The 14,694-nt window shown below is 48.8% G+C and overlaps 1 protein-coding gene across 1 annotated transcript in view; it reads left to right on the forward strand.

Moving 5' to 3' along the window:
* PLEKHH2 (pleckstrin homology, MyTH4 and FERM domain containing H2) overlaps window positions 1-14,694 on the forward strand; it is a 69,038-nt gene that overhangs the window by 39,894 nt on the left and 14,450 nt on the right. Inside the window, exons 17-21 of the mRNA XM_049784709.1 lie at window positions 1,946-2,125; window positions 9,786-9,894; window positions 10,941-11,053; window positions 12,267-12,446; window positions 13,069-13,166. Of these exons, the coding sequence (XP_049640666.1) occupies window positions 1,946-2,125; window positions 9,786-9,894; window positions 10,941-11,053; window positions 12,267-12,446; window positions 13,069-13,166 (680 nt within the window). The remainder of the gene's footprint in view (window positions 1-1,945; window positions 2,126-9,785; window positions 9,895-10,940; window positions 11,054-12,266; window positions 12,447-13,068; window positions 13,167-14,694) is intronic.

The raw sequence follows: 14,694 nt of genomic DNA on the forward strand, positions 1-14,694 counted from the left end.
GCAGGTCCAGGAGGATAAGGCGATGATGCTATTTTACTTTACTGTTGTAAAGAATTAAAGTTAAGGGCTGCCAGGTGTGGCCAAAAAAACAACAAAAAGTCTCCTCAAGATACATCATCAGGGCCTGGAGAGAGCACAGCGCAGTGGTGTTTGCCTTGCAAGCAGCCGATCCAAGACCAAAGGTGGTTGGTTCAAATCCCAGCGTCTCATATGGTCCCCCGTGCCTGCCAGAAGCTATTTCTGAGCAGACAGCCAGGAGTAACCCCTGATTACCGCCGGGTGTGACCCAAAAACAACAAAAAAAAAAAAGAATTAAAGTTAAGATAAGGAGAATCAGAGAAAGTGTTCTGAGATACTGACCCTGAGCTTGGGGCCCACTCAACTGCAAATGGCTTAGAGTCCAGCTGCCTAAGGGGAAGGAGCTGGGTTGTGGAGAAAAGTTCTTGGTCCATGCTAGAAGACAAAGAGCCAGGAGGGCAGCTTTCCTATGTCAGTGAGGAACCGAGTTCCTTGGCGAGAGTGTTGTTGGGACGTTTTCTCAGCCTTCGGGCGGGGAGGAGGAAGAGCCTGGCAGGAGGGCCCAGATGGCATGTACGGTCAGTCTCCCAGTGAAGTTCATGGGTGGGGCTGTCACGCTTCTCTCCAGCTGCTTCACTTTGTCCTACATCTCATAGTACTGGCTTGGCAGCCGCCCCCGTCCTCTGGACCCAAAAGCTAAACTGAGACAGTTTTGAGCCTTTTTGATGTGCTGCCTTGCTTTTTGGCCTGGTCAGTTCATACAGAGGGAATGAACATCAGAACCAGCTGGCAGGTTGCCCCGTTTCAACACAGGTGGGAGGGATGTGGGTGACTTGTCTCTGGCCACAATGTCCCTGTGGCTGTGGCCATGTCATGGGGGAAGATGTAGATGCAATTGTTTTTTGGGTTCCTGTTGGAAACTGGGTACAAATGAAGTGACTGAAATGGGGCTGGTGGGAAAGTGGGGACGTTGGTGGAGGGAAGTGGACACTGGTAAATGGACAGGTATTGGTAGGTAGGGCTGACACGCTGTAACTGTGAGTCTCACAGTGAATCAGTTTTCAATAAATGAAGCAACTTAGGGGGCCGGAGAGATAGCATGGAGGTAGGGCGTTTGCCTTGCATGCAGAAGGACGGTGGTTCTAATCCTGGCATCCCATATGGTCCCCCGAGCCTACCAGGAGTGATTTCTGAGCATAGAGCCAGGAGTAACCCCTGAGCGTTGCCGGTGTGACCCAAAAACAAAAAAAAAAGTTAATTTGGGGGTCTGGAGGGATATCACAACAGGGAGGGCATTTGCCTTGCATGCAGCCAACCGGGGTTCCATCCCTGGCATCCCATATGGTCCCTGAGCACTACCAGGAGTAATTCCTGAATGCAGAGCTGGAAATAGCCCCTGAACATCGCCAGTTGTGGCTCCCAAACAAAAAAAGACTAGTTGATTTTTTTTTGGGGGGGGGGTGTTTGGGCCACATCCGACATTGCTCAGGGGTTACTCCTGGCTATCTGCTCGAAAATGGCTCCTGGCAGGCAAAGTAGACCATATGGGATGCTGGGATTCGAACCACCTTTGGTCCAGGGTCGGCTGCTTGCAAGGCAAACACCCTACTGCTGTGCTATTTCTCCGGCCCCAATTTATTTATTTATTTTTTTGGTTTTTCGGGCCATATCATTTGATGCTCAGGGGTTACTCCTGGTTACGCGCTCAGAAATTGCCCCTGGCTTGGGGGACCATATGGGACGTTGGGGGATCGCACCGCGGTCCTTCCTTGACTAGTGCTTGCAAGGCAGACACCTTACCTCTAGCGCCACCTCGCTGGCCCCTCTGGTCCCAATTTTTAATAATTAGTAATAAATAATAGATTTTTAATAAAGTAGTTGATTACGTTAAAGTGACCTTCCTCCATCTGCCAACGCCTCCTTTCAGTTTCCTCTCGGTCAGATCAAGCTCTGGGAGGCCAAAGTGGACGAGGTGGACAGGTCCTGTGACTCGGACGAAGACTATGAGGCCAGCGGGCGGAGTGTGCTCTCCACGCACTTTACCATCGTCATCCACCCCAGAGACCAGGGCCCCACGTACCTCTTGATCGGATCCAAGCACGAGAAGGTACCCACACCTCGGGGCAGGCGGGGATTCAGAAACAGGCGGACACTCAGACAGGAGGCGGGTTCCCATCACTTCCTCAGAAGGGGATATGGTGGTGATAGTTTCTGTGGTCCCAGGGATGCACCCGGGGGGGGGGGGGCACACAGATGCCTCCTCACTCCATACAAGCACTGCCTTTTCTTCTGCTTCACTGTAAAATCCACGAGATGGGTGAAGCCACCCAAGCGCCATGTTTTTTTTGTTTGTTTGTTTGTTTGTTTTTGGGCCAAAGCTGGTGACGCTCAGGGGTTATTCCTGGCTATGCACTCAGAAATTGCTCCTGGCTTGAGGACCATATGGGACGCTGGGAATCTAACGGAGGTCCATCCTGAATCAGCCCTGTGCCAGGCAAATGCCCTACCGCTGCGCTATCGCACCAGGGCCCCAAGGCACCATGTTTCTAAGCCCTTAGGCCGACGGTCTGACGAAGCAGGGTGATGGCGGAAAAATAATACACCAAGCAGTGAGGAAAAGATTAACCAGAGTCAGCCTGCTTTTCCCTCATGGCCTCTCTCTGCCATGTGCTTTCTCTCTCCAGCCCAAAGCTGGGCTCCTTTCTTTATTATCCAGAACCCCACCCACCAGGGTGGGGAAGGCCCTGTTATCCAAGTGGGCTTTTACATACCAAAAGAAAAGGTTAGGGAAAAGGGCCCAGAGATGATAGCACAGTGGTGTTTGCCTTGCAAGCAGCCGATCCAGGACCAAAGGCGGTTGGTTCGAATCCTGGTGTCCCATAGGGTCCCCCGTGCCTGCCAGGAGCTATTTCTGAGCAGACAGCCAGGAGTAACCCCTGAGCAACACCGGGTGTGGCCCAAAAACCAAAAAAAAAAAAAAAAGGTTAGGGAAAAAAGAAGTTGTGGGAAGGGTTCACCTACACTTCAAAGCAGAATAATATTCCTTGTGTGTGAACCTCATTATCTTTATTCCTTCACCCATCAGGGGGGGCCAGGCTGCTGCCATTTGCTGACTGTGTGACCAGGGTGCCTGTAATGAATCTGAGCTGTTAAATCCTTTGTTGGGTGTTTGTGAATCCACGAACAGTCCCCAGAATCAGAAATTACTTCCCATCCCCTTGTCCCCTTTCGGGGGAGACCTTGGTAATATTTATCCGCAGCAAATAATAATCCACACAGACAAGAAGGTTGAGAGAGAGAGAGAGAGAGAGAGAGAGAGAGAGAGAGAGAGAGAGAGAGAGAGAGAGAGAGAGAGTCCTCTTGCAGCCCGCAAACAGCTTTTGCAAAAGGACCCCTCTTCCCTGTCCATCAAGCTATTTATTGCCAACTCCACAGCGCCCCCACCTGGAAGGTCTAGGTGGGGCAATAGTCACAGAACAATCCTAAGGAATTATTTTTATAGACAACAATTCCAAGACTAATCTTATGGGAACTTTTTCATATACTACAGGTGCCCACATGAGAGTCAGTGCAGTGAGCTGGTTGCCCACATGCGTGATGTGAGCTGGGTACCCACAGAGTCCTCAGCTCCTGACTGGATCTCATGGGGAGATGCAGTGGGACCCCCAGGTCACAGGCTGTCATTTCCATCCTCAATGTCCTTCTGTGCTGTTCCCGTGGCGCTTGCACCCCTTCCCATTCTCTCCAACCGTGCACAAGGGTTTTCTTCCCACATCCTTCTCAGCATCGAGCACATTGGAGTGATCCAAGCCTTTCTAATAGATGTGAGCTGATACTGTGGCTTTCATTTTAATGTTCTGAGAATTAGTCTTAAAACACTTTAACTCTGTTCATTTGAATCATTTTTTTCTTTTCTTTTCTTTTTCTTTCTATTTACTTTTTTGGGGGGGCCACATCTGGTGATGCTCACGGGTTACTCCTGGCTATGCATTCAGAAATTGCTTCTGGCTTGGGGGACCATATAGGATGCTGGGGGATCGAACCGTGATCCGTCCTAGGTCAGCCATGTGCAAGGCAAGTGTCCTACCACCACGCCACCACTCCAGCACCCATTTGAATTATTTTAAGGAATGCCTTTTATGCTTCTTTACTTCTTAAAAATGGCCTTTACTGGGGCTGGAGAGATAGCACCACAGTAGGGCATTTACCTTGCATGCAGCCTATCCAGGACAGACAGTGGTTCAAATCCCGGCATCCCATATGGTCCCCTGAGCCTGCCAGGAGCGATTTCTGAGCACAGAGTCAGGAGGAACCCCTGAACGCTGCTGGGTGTGACCCCAAAAAACAAACAAACGAACAAACATAAAGGGCCTTTACTATTAATTTATTCCTATTTTTATAGTTTCTTCTATATATCTTTTAAAATATGTCATTCATAAATATTTCTCTCTGGTTTTTTGTTTTCTTGGTTTGGTTTTGTTTTGCGCAAGGCGCATTCCTGGCTGTGTGCTCAGGACTCACTCTCTACTCTTTGCTCAAGGCTAACTCCTGGGTCTGTGCCCAGGGCTCACTCCTGGCTCTGTACTCAGGGATCACCCCTTGAAGGATTTGAGGTAGGGACTGACCTAGGTTGGCCATATGCACCTTAAACACTCTACCCGCTGTACTAGTGCTCCAGCCCACATTTCTCTCTGTGATCGTTGTCTTTTTTATTGTTTCTTTTTGCTGTGGCTAGCTATCACTTTGCTGATCTCTTTTTGCTTTTAGTTGGCAAGAAATGAGTGCCAGGGTCAATGTCCAGAGGTTTATCATTCTGTTTACTCGTAGTTTTAGGGTTGGGATCTTTCATCTAAGCCTTAATTCCATTTTGAATGGACTTTCGTAAATGGTAGAAGATAAGGGCTGGAGTTCTTTTGGTTGCATGTGGATTTCTCATTTTTCAGCGTAGCTGTCGGAAGGCCACTTCCAGTCCCACCAGGCATTCCAAGTGCCTGCCAGAGATCTGTGACTGTCCGGCATGACTTTAATTCTAGGCTTTCATTTCTGAACCCTTGGCCTGGGTTTACGCTATTTTAATTACTACAGATTTGTAGTGTATTTTGAGTCAGAAAGCAATGCCTCCGATTGTATTATCGATCAGAATTACTTTGATTATTGACTAGTCTAGTGTGGTTCCATGAGAATTGTAGGATTGTGTTGTATCAAATAATTAACGATGGGGCTGGATGGCGATGGATGGTGAAGGATTTCTTTCTCTGCCATCCCAGGCCACGTGGCTTCGCAACCCCATGCAGCCGGTGGGTCCCAGGCCCAGGTGAAAGGCGAAATCACTCACTCACAGGCAGTCTTCAGGAAGCATCAGCTTTATTCATGCCCTATCCACCACATGTGTGTGGCCTATCTCATAACCTTTCAAGCACAGCCATACTTTGCTAGCCCTGCGTCTTAACTCTTTCAGCCATCTTCCCTTTGGCCTCCATCCTGGTCCAAGACCAGAAACAGAGACCCCAAAGCCATTGAACTCAGCAGGGCCGAAAGGTCCGAATCCCCTCCGTCCAAGGCTTATCTCACTTTTCCCAAGACCCCTCCCAGGAATGGGCCGGGTCTTGCAGGTAAGGTTACACCTAATATCCGGTTCCCAAGACCCCTCCCAGAAATGGGTGGGTCTTAGGTATCTACGCCCAAATTCAGGGTCTCAGCTAGGTACACCAACATTTTTTACTATTCCTGGGGAAAAAAAAAAACCCGGCACCTGGGGCTGGAGAGATAGCATAGCGGTAGGGCCATTGCCTTGCATTCAGACAACCCAGGACGGACCTGGGTTCGATCCCCAGCATCCCATATGGTCCCCTGAGCCGGCCAGGAGTGATTTCTGAGGACAGAGCCAGGAGTAACCCCTGAGCACAGTCAGGTGTGACCCCCCCCCCCAAATAAGTTTGGGATTTTGATTGGTATTGTATTGAGATCTGTAGATCTCTCTAACTAATATGTATATTTTAACATTGATTATTATAATCAATGAAAACTGGGGGGCAGAACATTTGCCTTGCATGCTGCTGACCCTGGACAGACCCAGGTTCGATCTCCAGCATCCCATAGGGTCCCCTGAACCTACCTGTCAGGAGTGATTTATGAGTTCAGAGCCAGTAGTAACCCCTGAGCACTGCTGAGTGTGGCCCAAAAAACAAAACAAAAGAAAAATCAATGAACACTGGATATCTTTCCATTTACTGTGTCAGCTCTAAGCTCTTATATTAGTAATTTTCAATGTACAAATCTTTCACCAATTTGGTTACTCTGTTCCTAAGTTGTTCTAATCTTTTTCTTTTTTTGGGGGGGGGGGTCACACCTGGCAGCACTGAGGGGTTTCTCCTGGCTCTACACTCAGAAATCGCTCCCGGCAGGCTCGGGGACCATATGGGATGCCAGGATTCGAACCACCGTCCTGCATGCAAGGCAAAAGCCTTACCTCCATGCTATCTCTCCGGCCCCTGGAATTGTTTTCTTAATTCCTTTAGGAACAATTCATTGTTAGTGTATAGAAAAAGGACTGATCATTATTACCTTTTTTTTTTTTGTCTGCAGCTGGATTTGTTCATTAATCCTAGCAGTATTTTTTTTTTTTTTTTTTTTGGATTTTGGATCACACTCGGCAGCGCTCAGGGGTCACTCCTGGCTCTATGCTCTGGAATCGCCCCTGGCAGGCACGGGGAACCATATGGGATGCCGGGATTCGAGCCACTGTCCTTCTGGATGCAAGGCAAATGCTTTACCTCCATGCTATCTCTCTGGCCCCAATAGAGTAAATTGTTTTCTTTTTTTTAATTTTTTTTTTTAATCCTAGCAGTATTTTTGTAAAATCCTTGGGGAATTTTATTTATTTACTTTGGTTTTTTGGTCACACCTGGCAGTGCTCAGGGGTTTCTCCTGGCTCTCCACTCAGAAATCGCTCCTGGTAGGCTCGGGGGACAATATGGGGTGCCGGGATTTGAACCAATGTCCTTCTGCATGCTAGGCAAATGCTCTATCTCCATGCTATCTCTCCGGCCCCCATTTTTAATTTTTTTGGGGGGCCACACCCGGCGTTGCTCAGGGGTTACTCCTGGCTGTCTGCTCAGAAATAGCTCCTGGCAGGCACGGGGGACCATATGGGACACCGGGATTGGAACCAACCACCTTTGGTCCTGGATCGGCTGCTTGCAAGGCAAACGCCGCTGTGCTATCTCTCCGGGCCCCCCATTTTTAATTTTTAATTGAGTTTTAGTCACACAGTCTTCCAACACCCATCCCTTCCTTTCATAGTGTTCATTTCCCACTACCAATTTCCCCAGTTACTTCCCACTCTTTGCCTCCCAGCCTGCCTCTATATGAGTCTCTCTCTCTCTCTCTCTCTCTCTCTCTCTCTCTCTCTCTCTCTCTCTCTCTCTTCCTCCCTCTCTCTCTTCTCTCTCTCTATCTCTCTCTCTTTTTCTCCACTCTCTCCTCCCTCCCTTTTTTCCTTTTAGCCACTATGGTTTGTAATATTACTACTGAAAGGGCATTGTGTCTATCATTTTCCCTCCTTTATCACCCAGTCCTTGTCCAGCGTGATTATTCCCGACTCTCATTGTCACAGTGCCCCTTCTCTGCCCTAACCACTCCCCACTCTTTGTGACAAGCTTCCTATCATGTACTGGTTCTCCTGGCCCTCATTTCCATTGTCTTTGGCCATTTCAGAAATATCGCTGTTTTGTTTTTTTTTTTATTCTCGTACTTTAGAAGTAAAATCTCTTCGGGGGTTTTCGATGTTAGCTCGTGTCATCTGTAAGCTGAAATTTTTCTTCTTCCTTTCCAATTTGGAGGCTCTTCCCTCTTTTTTTTGCCCTGTTGCTCTGACTGGGCCTCTGTGACATGCTGCGTCACAGTGAGTAAGTGGGCAGCCAGGCCTTGTTCCGTGCTTTTCCTTGCTGAGAGGAAAAGCTTTCTATTCTTCACTCTCAAGTGTGGTATTAGCTGGGCTTTTTCTCAAATGGCCTTTAATATGTTGCGTTCTTACTGGGCATTTATTTTCTTTAAATCGTGTGCATTTACTAAATATTTTGTGCAAATTGTACGTAATATCAGGAGTCAGATTTTAACTTTGCCAGTTTTTTTATCTTCCTTTTATTTATTTTATTTTATTTTATTTTTTTGGTTTTGGGTCACATCTGGTGGCATTCAGAAGTTACTCCTGTCTCTGCGCTCAAAAATAGCTCCTGGCAGGCTCGGGGGAACCATATGGGATGCCAGAGTCAGAACCCGGTCTGTCCTGGGTCGGCCACTTGCAAAACAAATGCCCTACCATTGTGCTATTGCTCCAGCCCCATTGTCTTTCTTTTAAAATATGAACAACTAGGTATATTGTTTTGTTTTGGTTTTGGTTCACACCCAGCGGCACTTGGGTTACTCCTAGCTCTGTGTTCAGAAATCACTCTGGCAGGCTCAGGGGACCAAATGGGATGCTGGGATCAAACTCGAGTCTGTCCCAGGTTGGCCACATTCAAAGCAAACAAATACCCTACCACTGTTCTATCACTTTGGCCCCTGAGCTAGACATATTCTTTTTTTTTTTTTTTTATTTAAACACCTTAATTACATACATGATTGGGTTTGGGTTTCAGTCATGTAAAGAACACCACCCATCACCAGTGCAACATTCCCATCACCAATGTCCCAAGTCTCCCTTCTCCCCACCCAACCCCCGCCTGTACTCTAGACAGGCTCTCCATTTTCCTCATACATTCTCGTTATTAGGACAGTAGTTATTTCCCTAACTAAACTCATCACTCTTTGTGGTGAGCTTCCTGAGGTGAGCTGGAACTTCCAGCTCTTTTCTCTTTTGTGTCTGAAAATTATTATTACAAGGGTGTCTTTCATTTTTCTTAAAACCCATAGATGAGTGAGACCATTCTGCGTTTTTCTCTCTCTCTCTGACTTATTTCACTCAGCATAATAGATTCCGTGTACATCCATGTATAGGAAAATTTCATGACTTCATCTCTCCTGACAGATGCATAATATTCCATTGTGTATATGTACCACAGTTTCTTTAGCCATTCGTCTGTTGAAGGGCATCTTGGTTGTTTCCAGAGTCTTGCTATGGTAAATAGTGCTGCAATGAATATAGGTGTAAGGAAGGGGTTTTTGTATTGTATTTTTGTGTTCCTAGGGTATATCCCTAGGAGTGGTATAGCTGGATCGTATGGGAGCTCGATTTCCAGTTTTTGGAGGAATCTCCATATCGCTTTCCATAAAGGTTGAACTAGACGGCATTCCCACCAGCAGTGGATAAGAGTTCCTTTCTCTCCACATCCCCGCCAACACTGTTTATTCTCATTCTTTGTGATGTGTGCCATTCTCTGGGGTGTGAGGTGGTATCTCATCGTTGTTTTGATTTGCATCTCCCTGATGATTAGTGATGTGGAACATTTTTTCATGTGTCTTTTGGCCATGTGTATTTCTTCTTTGTCAAAGTGTCTGTTCATTTCTTCTCTCCATTTTTTGATGGGGTTAGATGTTTTTTTCTTGTAAAGTTCTGTCAGTGCCTTGTATATTTTGGAGATTAGCCCCTTACTATGCATATTCTTATATATCAATATCATATTGTTTTTCTGAACGTCACTGTGCCTGTCTAAGAACCATCTCTGAACATTGGGGCATGTGCTCTGAGCGCCATCCCACGTACACACATGAACTTCAGAACTGTTCAGGAGTGGTTGGGGTTCAGCTGTGATGTGCTTGGTCCCCAGGACACCTGGCTCTACCACTTGACAGTGGCTGCCGGCAGCAACAATGTCAACGTTGGCTCCGAATTCGAACAGCTCGTCTGCAAACTGCTCAATATTGAAGGGGAACCTGGTAGGTTTAGAGTCTAGCAGACATGTGGCCTATTAAAGGGACCTGCCCCCCCCCCATTGCTACCTCTCAATGTACCCGCTTCTCAGGGTTCCTTTGTCCTGGACCCCAACTCTCGATCAGCTCCCTGTCTCCCCAGTACCAGGGGGAGGAATCCTCTGTCCAGGCTGCGGTTCTCCTGGTTCCAGTCCACTGCCCCTGCCTGAAAGGCTCCCCCGTCCTCTCCACAGCACCCCAACAGAAACTCACCCAGCTCAACATCAATACTGGAAGGTGCCCCCCAAAATGCAGAGTCAGTACTGAAGCCCCTTGCCCCCTCTCTCTTGTCTGGCTCCTGCTGCTTTGTATTGAAATAGTTCTTTTTTTATTTTTAAACTTGATTGACTGATTGATTGATTGGTTTCTGGGCCATACCCAGTAGTGCTTAGGGTTACTCTTGGCTCTGAACTCAGAAATTGCCCCTGGCAGGCTAGGAGGACCGGGATGCCGGGAATCGAACCAGGTCCTTCCCCAGTTGGCCGCATGCAAGGCAAACACCCGGTGTTATCTCTCTGGCCCCCGAAATCATTTTTTCGACTGAGGTGACGCCACTGAGAATTCAGAGTCTGTTGTGTGTGATGCAATTACACAAATCCCATTTATTTGCAATATGCAAATAATGCCTAGAATTTTAGTCACTGTTGATTTTGGGGTGACTGCAAGCTTCTTTCCATGTCTTTCTCCTTTCTCCCGTTCTGTATCATATCATTCGTGGCTCATTGTTTCCCAATAAGGCCACTGATCTACAGCATGTGGGGTGAAGCAATCATGCCTCTCTCGGTCAATGTTTCACCGAGATCATGAGGCCCAAATCTCTCCCAGATTGGTGCCTCTGAGAACAAAGCGTGAGGTGCTTCAGCCTGAAATAGAATGAAGGGAAATTTCGGGATCTTCCAGGACATTCGTGACTTAAAGTTAGGAGCCAGACTGAGGGAACTAATATCTGTAGGACTTATGTAATGAGCCAGAATTAGGGGCTCATTTCCCGCCTCTGCTCACTCCGTTTCCAGCCTCTCAGATTTGGAGACACCCGAGTTTGTGCCACAGCAAAGAAGGAATCGTGTCCCCTCTGACAACACTGCCCTCAGAAGCTCTGCAGACAGAAGCCATTAAGTTGTTTAAGGTAAACTTTCTCTGCAGTTTTTGGTTGTTTAAAAAGTTGACTGGGGGGCCGGGCGGTGGCGCTAAAGGTAAGGTGCCTGCCTTGCCTGCGCTAGCCTTGGACGGACCGCGGTTCGATCCCCCGGTGTCCCATATGGTCCCCCAAGCCAGGAGCAACTTCTGAGCACATAGCCAGGAGTAACCCCTGAGCGTTACTGGGTGTGGCCCAAAAACCAAAAAAAAAAAAAAAAAAAAAAAAAAAAAAAAAAAAGTTGACTGGAAGGCCGGAGTGATAGCACAGTGGTGCTTGCCTTGCACACGGCCAACAAGATTCCATCCTCAGCATCCCATCTGGTCCCCTGAGCACTACCAGAAGTGATTCCTTCGTGCAGAGCCAGGAGTAACCCCAGAGCATTATCATTTTGGGTGTGACCCAACAACAAAACAAAACAAAACAAAAATGTTGACTGGAAAAAGAAATGATTCTGATTATAAAATGTTCCTCTCTTAGAAAATTCATGCTTGGAGGCCGGAGAGATAGCACAGCTGTAGGGCATCTGCCTTGCATGTAGCAGACCCAGGACAGATGGTGGTTGGAATTCCGGCATCCCAAATGGTCCCCTAATCTTGCCGAGGGCGATTTCTGAGCACAGAGCCAGGAGTACTTCTTGAACGCTGCTGGGTATGGCCCAAAAGCAAAAAAAAAAAAATTCATGCTTGGTTGTTGTGGGGTTTTTGTTTGTTTATTTGTTTTGGGGCCACCCCCAGAGGCACTCAGGGTTACTCCTGGCAGGCTCGGGGGATCAAATGGATGCTGAGAATCAAACCCTGATCCATCCTGGGTCAGCTGTGTGCAAGGCAAACTCCCTACTACTGTGCTATCGCTCCAACTCACTCTGGCATTCTTTAGATAAGTGCTACGAGGCTAGACCTTCTCCCATGCTTCAGGGGAAAACAATTGTCAGCTGAAGAAGCAATGACTGTCTCATAATTTGGGCAGAATAAATGTTAGGGCCATTGGGTCAAGCTGGGGCAGGCACTTGCCTTCAGCCAGCCTTGTTCTCTGCTCAGCACCAAGCAGTCCCTTGAGCTCTCGTGAGTGGCCCAGGTCACTCCCAGCACCCCAGCCTCACAGCCCATTTGGCCGAGTGTTGGCAGGGGAGCTCCGGGGACCCCACTGAGGCAGGTCCAGAAGACACGGGTCCTGCTGAGTGCGTTCCTTCTTCCTCCCTCAGACCTGCCAGCTCTTCATCAGCGCAGCCGTGGACTCTCCGGCCATCGACTACCATGTGTCCCTGGCCCAGAGCGCCCTGCAGGTGTGCCTCACGCACCCAGAGCTGCAGGACGAGCTCTGCTGCCAGCTCATCAAGCAGACGAGGCGCCGGCAGCCGCAGAGCCCGCCTGGGCCCTTGCAGGTACCGCCCAGCCCCATGTCACAAGCAGTGGCATTTGTGTGTCTGGATTTTCTCGACTGGGTTTCAGAGTGTGCCTGGTGGAACCTAGGGGACCGTACAGAGCCAGGACTCCGAGCTGGTTTCCCCCAGACATACCCTTTGGCACTTGGAGCTTCTCTGTCTTCACTCTTGAGAAGTGTCTTCTCGAGTGTCTTCACTCCTGTGTCCTTGACGCAGTTCAAAACAAGTGATTGTGTTTGTTAGGAGACACTGAAGGGTTTCTGGTTCTTTCTGTAATAAATACCATCAAGTTGACAACTCAGAATCGTCCTCGTTCAAACAAAAGATTCAACCTGGGGTACACTAGCTAAGCAAGGGGGGACCCCTGGCCCTGAGTATGCCTGCTAGACTCAGGGGTCCTCCTTCCTGCAGGCTTTTCAGCCCTCACTCCCATGTGGTGTCAGTGACAAGGCAGAGCGTGTCCCCCTGTGAAGGAATGTAGGAAGGTATGACATGGGGCATGTCCCCTGTAATGGAGCATCAGGAAGCTGATGACTCCAGACAGAGCATGTCCTTGTGAGGGAACTTCAGCATAGTGGTGCCACCCCGACCTCACCTGATGCTGACTCTCATCTCTCCTCAGGGCTGGCAGCTGTTGGCACTCTGTGTCGGCCTCTTCCTGCCACACCACCCTTTCCTGTGGCTGCTGCAGCTGCACCTCAAGAGGAATGCAGACCCCAGGTGCGTGGGTGCCAGGTGTGAGGGGCCCAGATGTGTGGGTGCCAGGAGTGCAGGCCCAGGCATGTGAGGTCCCAGGGGCACAGGCCCACATACCTGGTGCCTCACACCTCGGGGACCTCTCGGACTGCATCTGGTAATGACCAGGCAGCCATGGCTGCAGGGCTTGGAACTAGGCATTTCCTAAGCACACTGAGCCCTTTCCTGGGAGATCCGGGAGGGCTCCCTCCTGTGCAAACATGGTCAGTGGGCTCCAGGTCCCGCTGGAGCAGAGCATCCTCTGTCACAGCAGCTCCTGACGAGGGACTCAGCATGTAGCAAGAACATCAGGATTTGAGCTGGAACAGGGAGGGCACTTGCCTTTCATGCAGACAACCCCAGTTTTACTCCGGCACACTGGATGGTCCCCTGAGCCTTTACAGGAATGATCCCTGAGCACAGAGATGACATAAATCTTGAGTACTGTGGGTGTGGCTCAAAAAGCAGAAAATAGGGCCCAGAGAGATAGCACAGTGGCGTTTGCCTTGCAAGCAGCCGATCCAGGACCTAAGGTGGTTGGTTCGAATCCCGGTGTCCCATATGGTCCCCTGTGCCTGCCAGGAGCTATTTCTGAGCAGACAGCCAGGAGTAACCCCTGAGCACCGCCAGTGTGGCCCAAAAAGAAAAGGCAGAAAATAGGGTCAGAGTGATGGCACAGCAGTAGGACATTTACCTTGCATGCAGTTGACCCAGGACAGACCGCAGTACAATCCCCCAGCGTTTTATATGGTCCCTCAAGCCAGGAGCAACTTCTGAGTGCATAGCTTGAACGTCACCAGGTGTGGCCCAAAATCCAAAAAAAGGGGGGGGGTGTTGCAAATCGATAGCACAGCAGTAGGACATTTATGCCTTTACACACGGCTGGGCCAACCCTGGACAGACCCTGGTTCTATCCCTAGAATCCCATATGGTCCCCTGAGCCTGCCAGGAGTGATTTCTGAGCACAGAGTCAGGAGTTACCCCTGAGTGCCACTGGGTGTGGCCCCCAAACAAACAAACAAAAAAAGAATCATGCTTGGTGGTTCTGAGGGAGACATATAGGATGCCAGGATTGAACCTGGGTCAGCTGCATGCAAGGCAAATTCCTCCCCCAGTGTGTTATCATCTGGCCCCTAGACGTGCATATACACCAGTGCTTCTCAGTTATTTTCTGTCATGCCTCCTAGGAAGAAGAAAACATTTTCGTGCCCCCCGCACAACTGTAAATAAAATCTTTATTAAAAAAAAAAACTTTAACCTGCAAAACAAAAATAGATAAAATAATATGAGCTGATTTTTTTTGTTTTTTTTTTGGGGGGGTGGGTCACACCCGGCAGCTCAGGGGTTACTCCTGGCTCCACGCTCAGAAATTGTTCCTGGCAGGCTAGGGGGACCATATGGAATGCCGGGAACCGTCTACATGAAAGGCAAATGCCTTACCTCCATGCTCTCTGATTTTTGAATCAGAGGTGATGTCTGGATTAATGCACGTTTTGCAACACATAGCTTTTCG

Source organism: Suncus etruscus, chromosome 12 (assembly GCF_024139225.1).
Source record: "Suncus etruscus isolate mSunEtr1 chromosome 12, mSunEtr1.pri.cur, whole genome shotgun sequence".
Lineage (NCBI taxonomy): Eukaryota > Metazoa > Chordata > Mammalia > Eulipotyphla > Soricidae > Suncus > Suncus etruscus.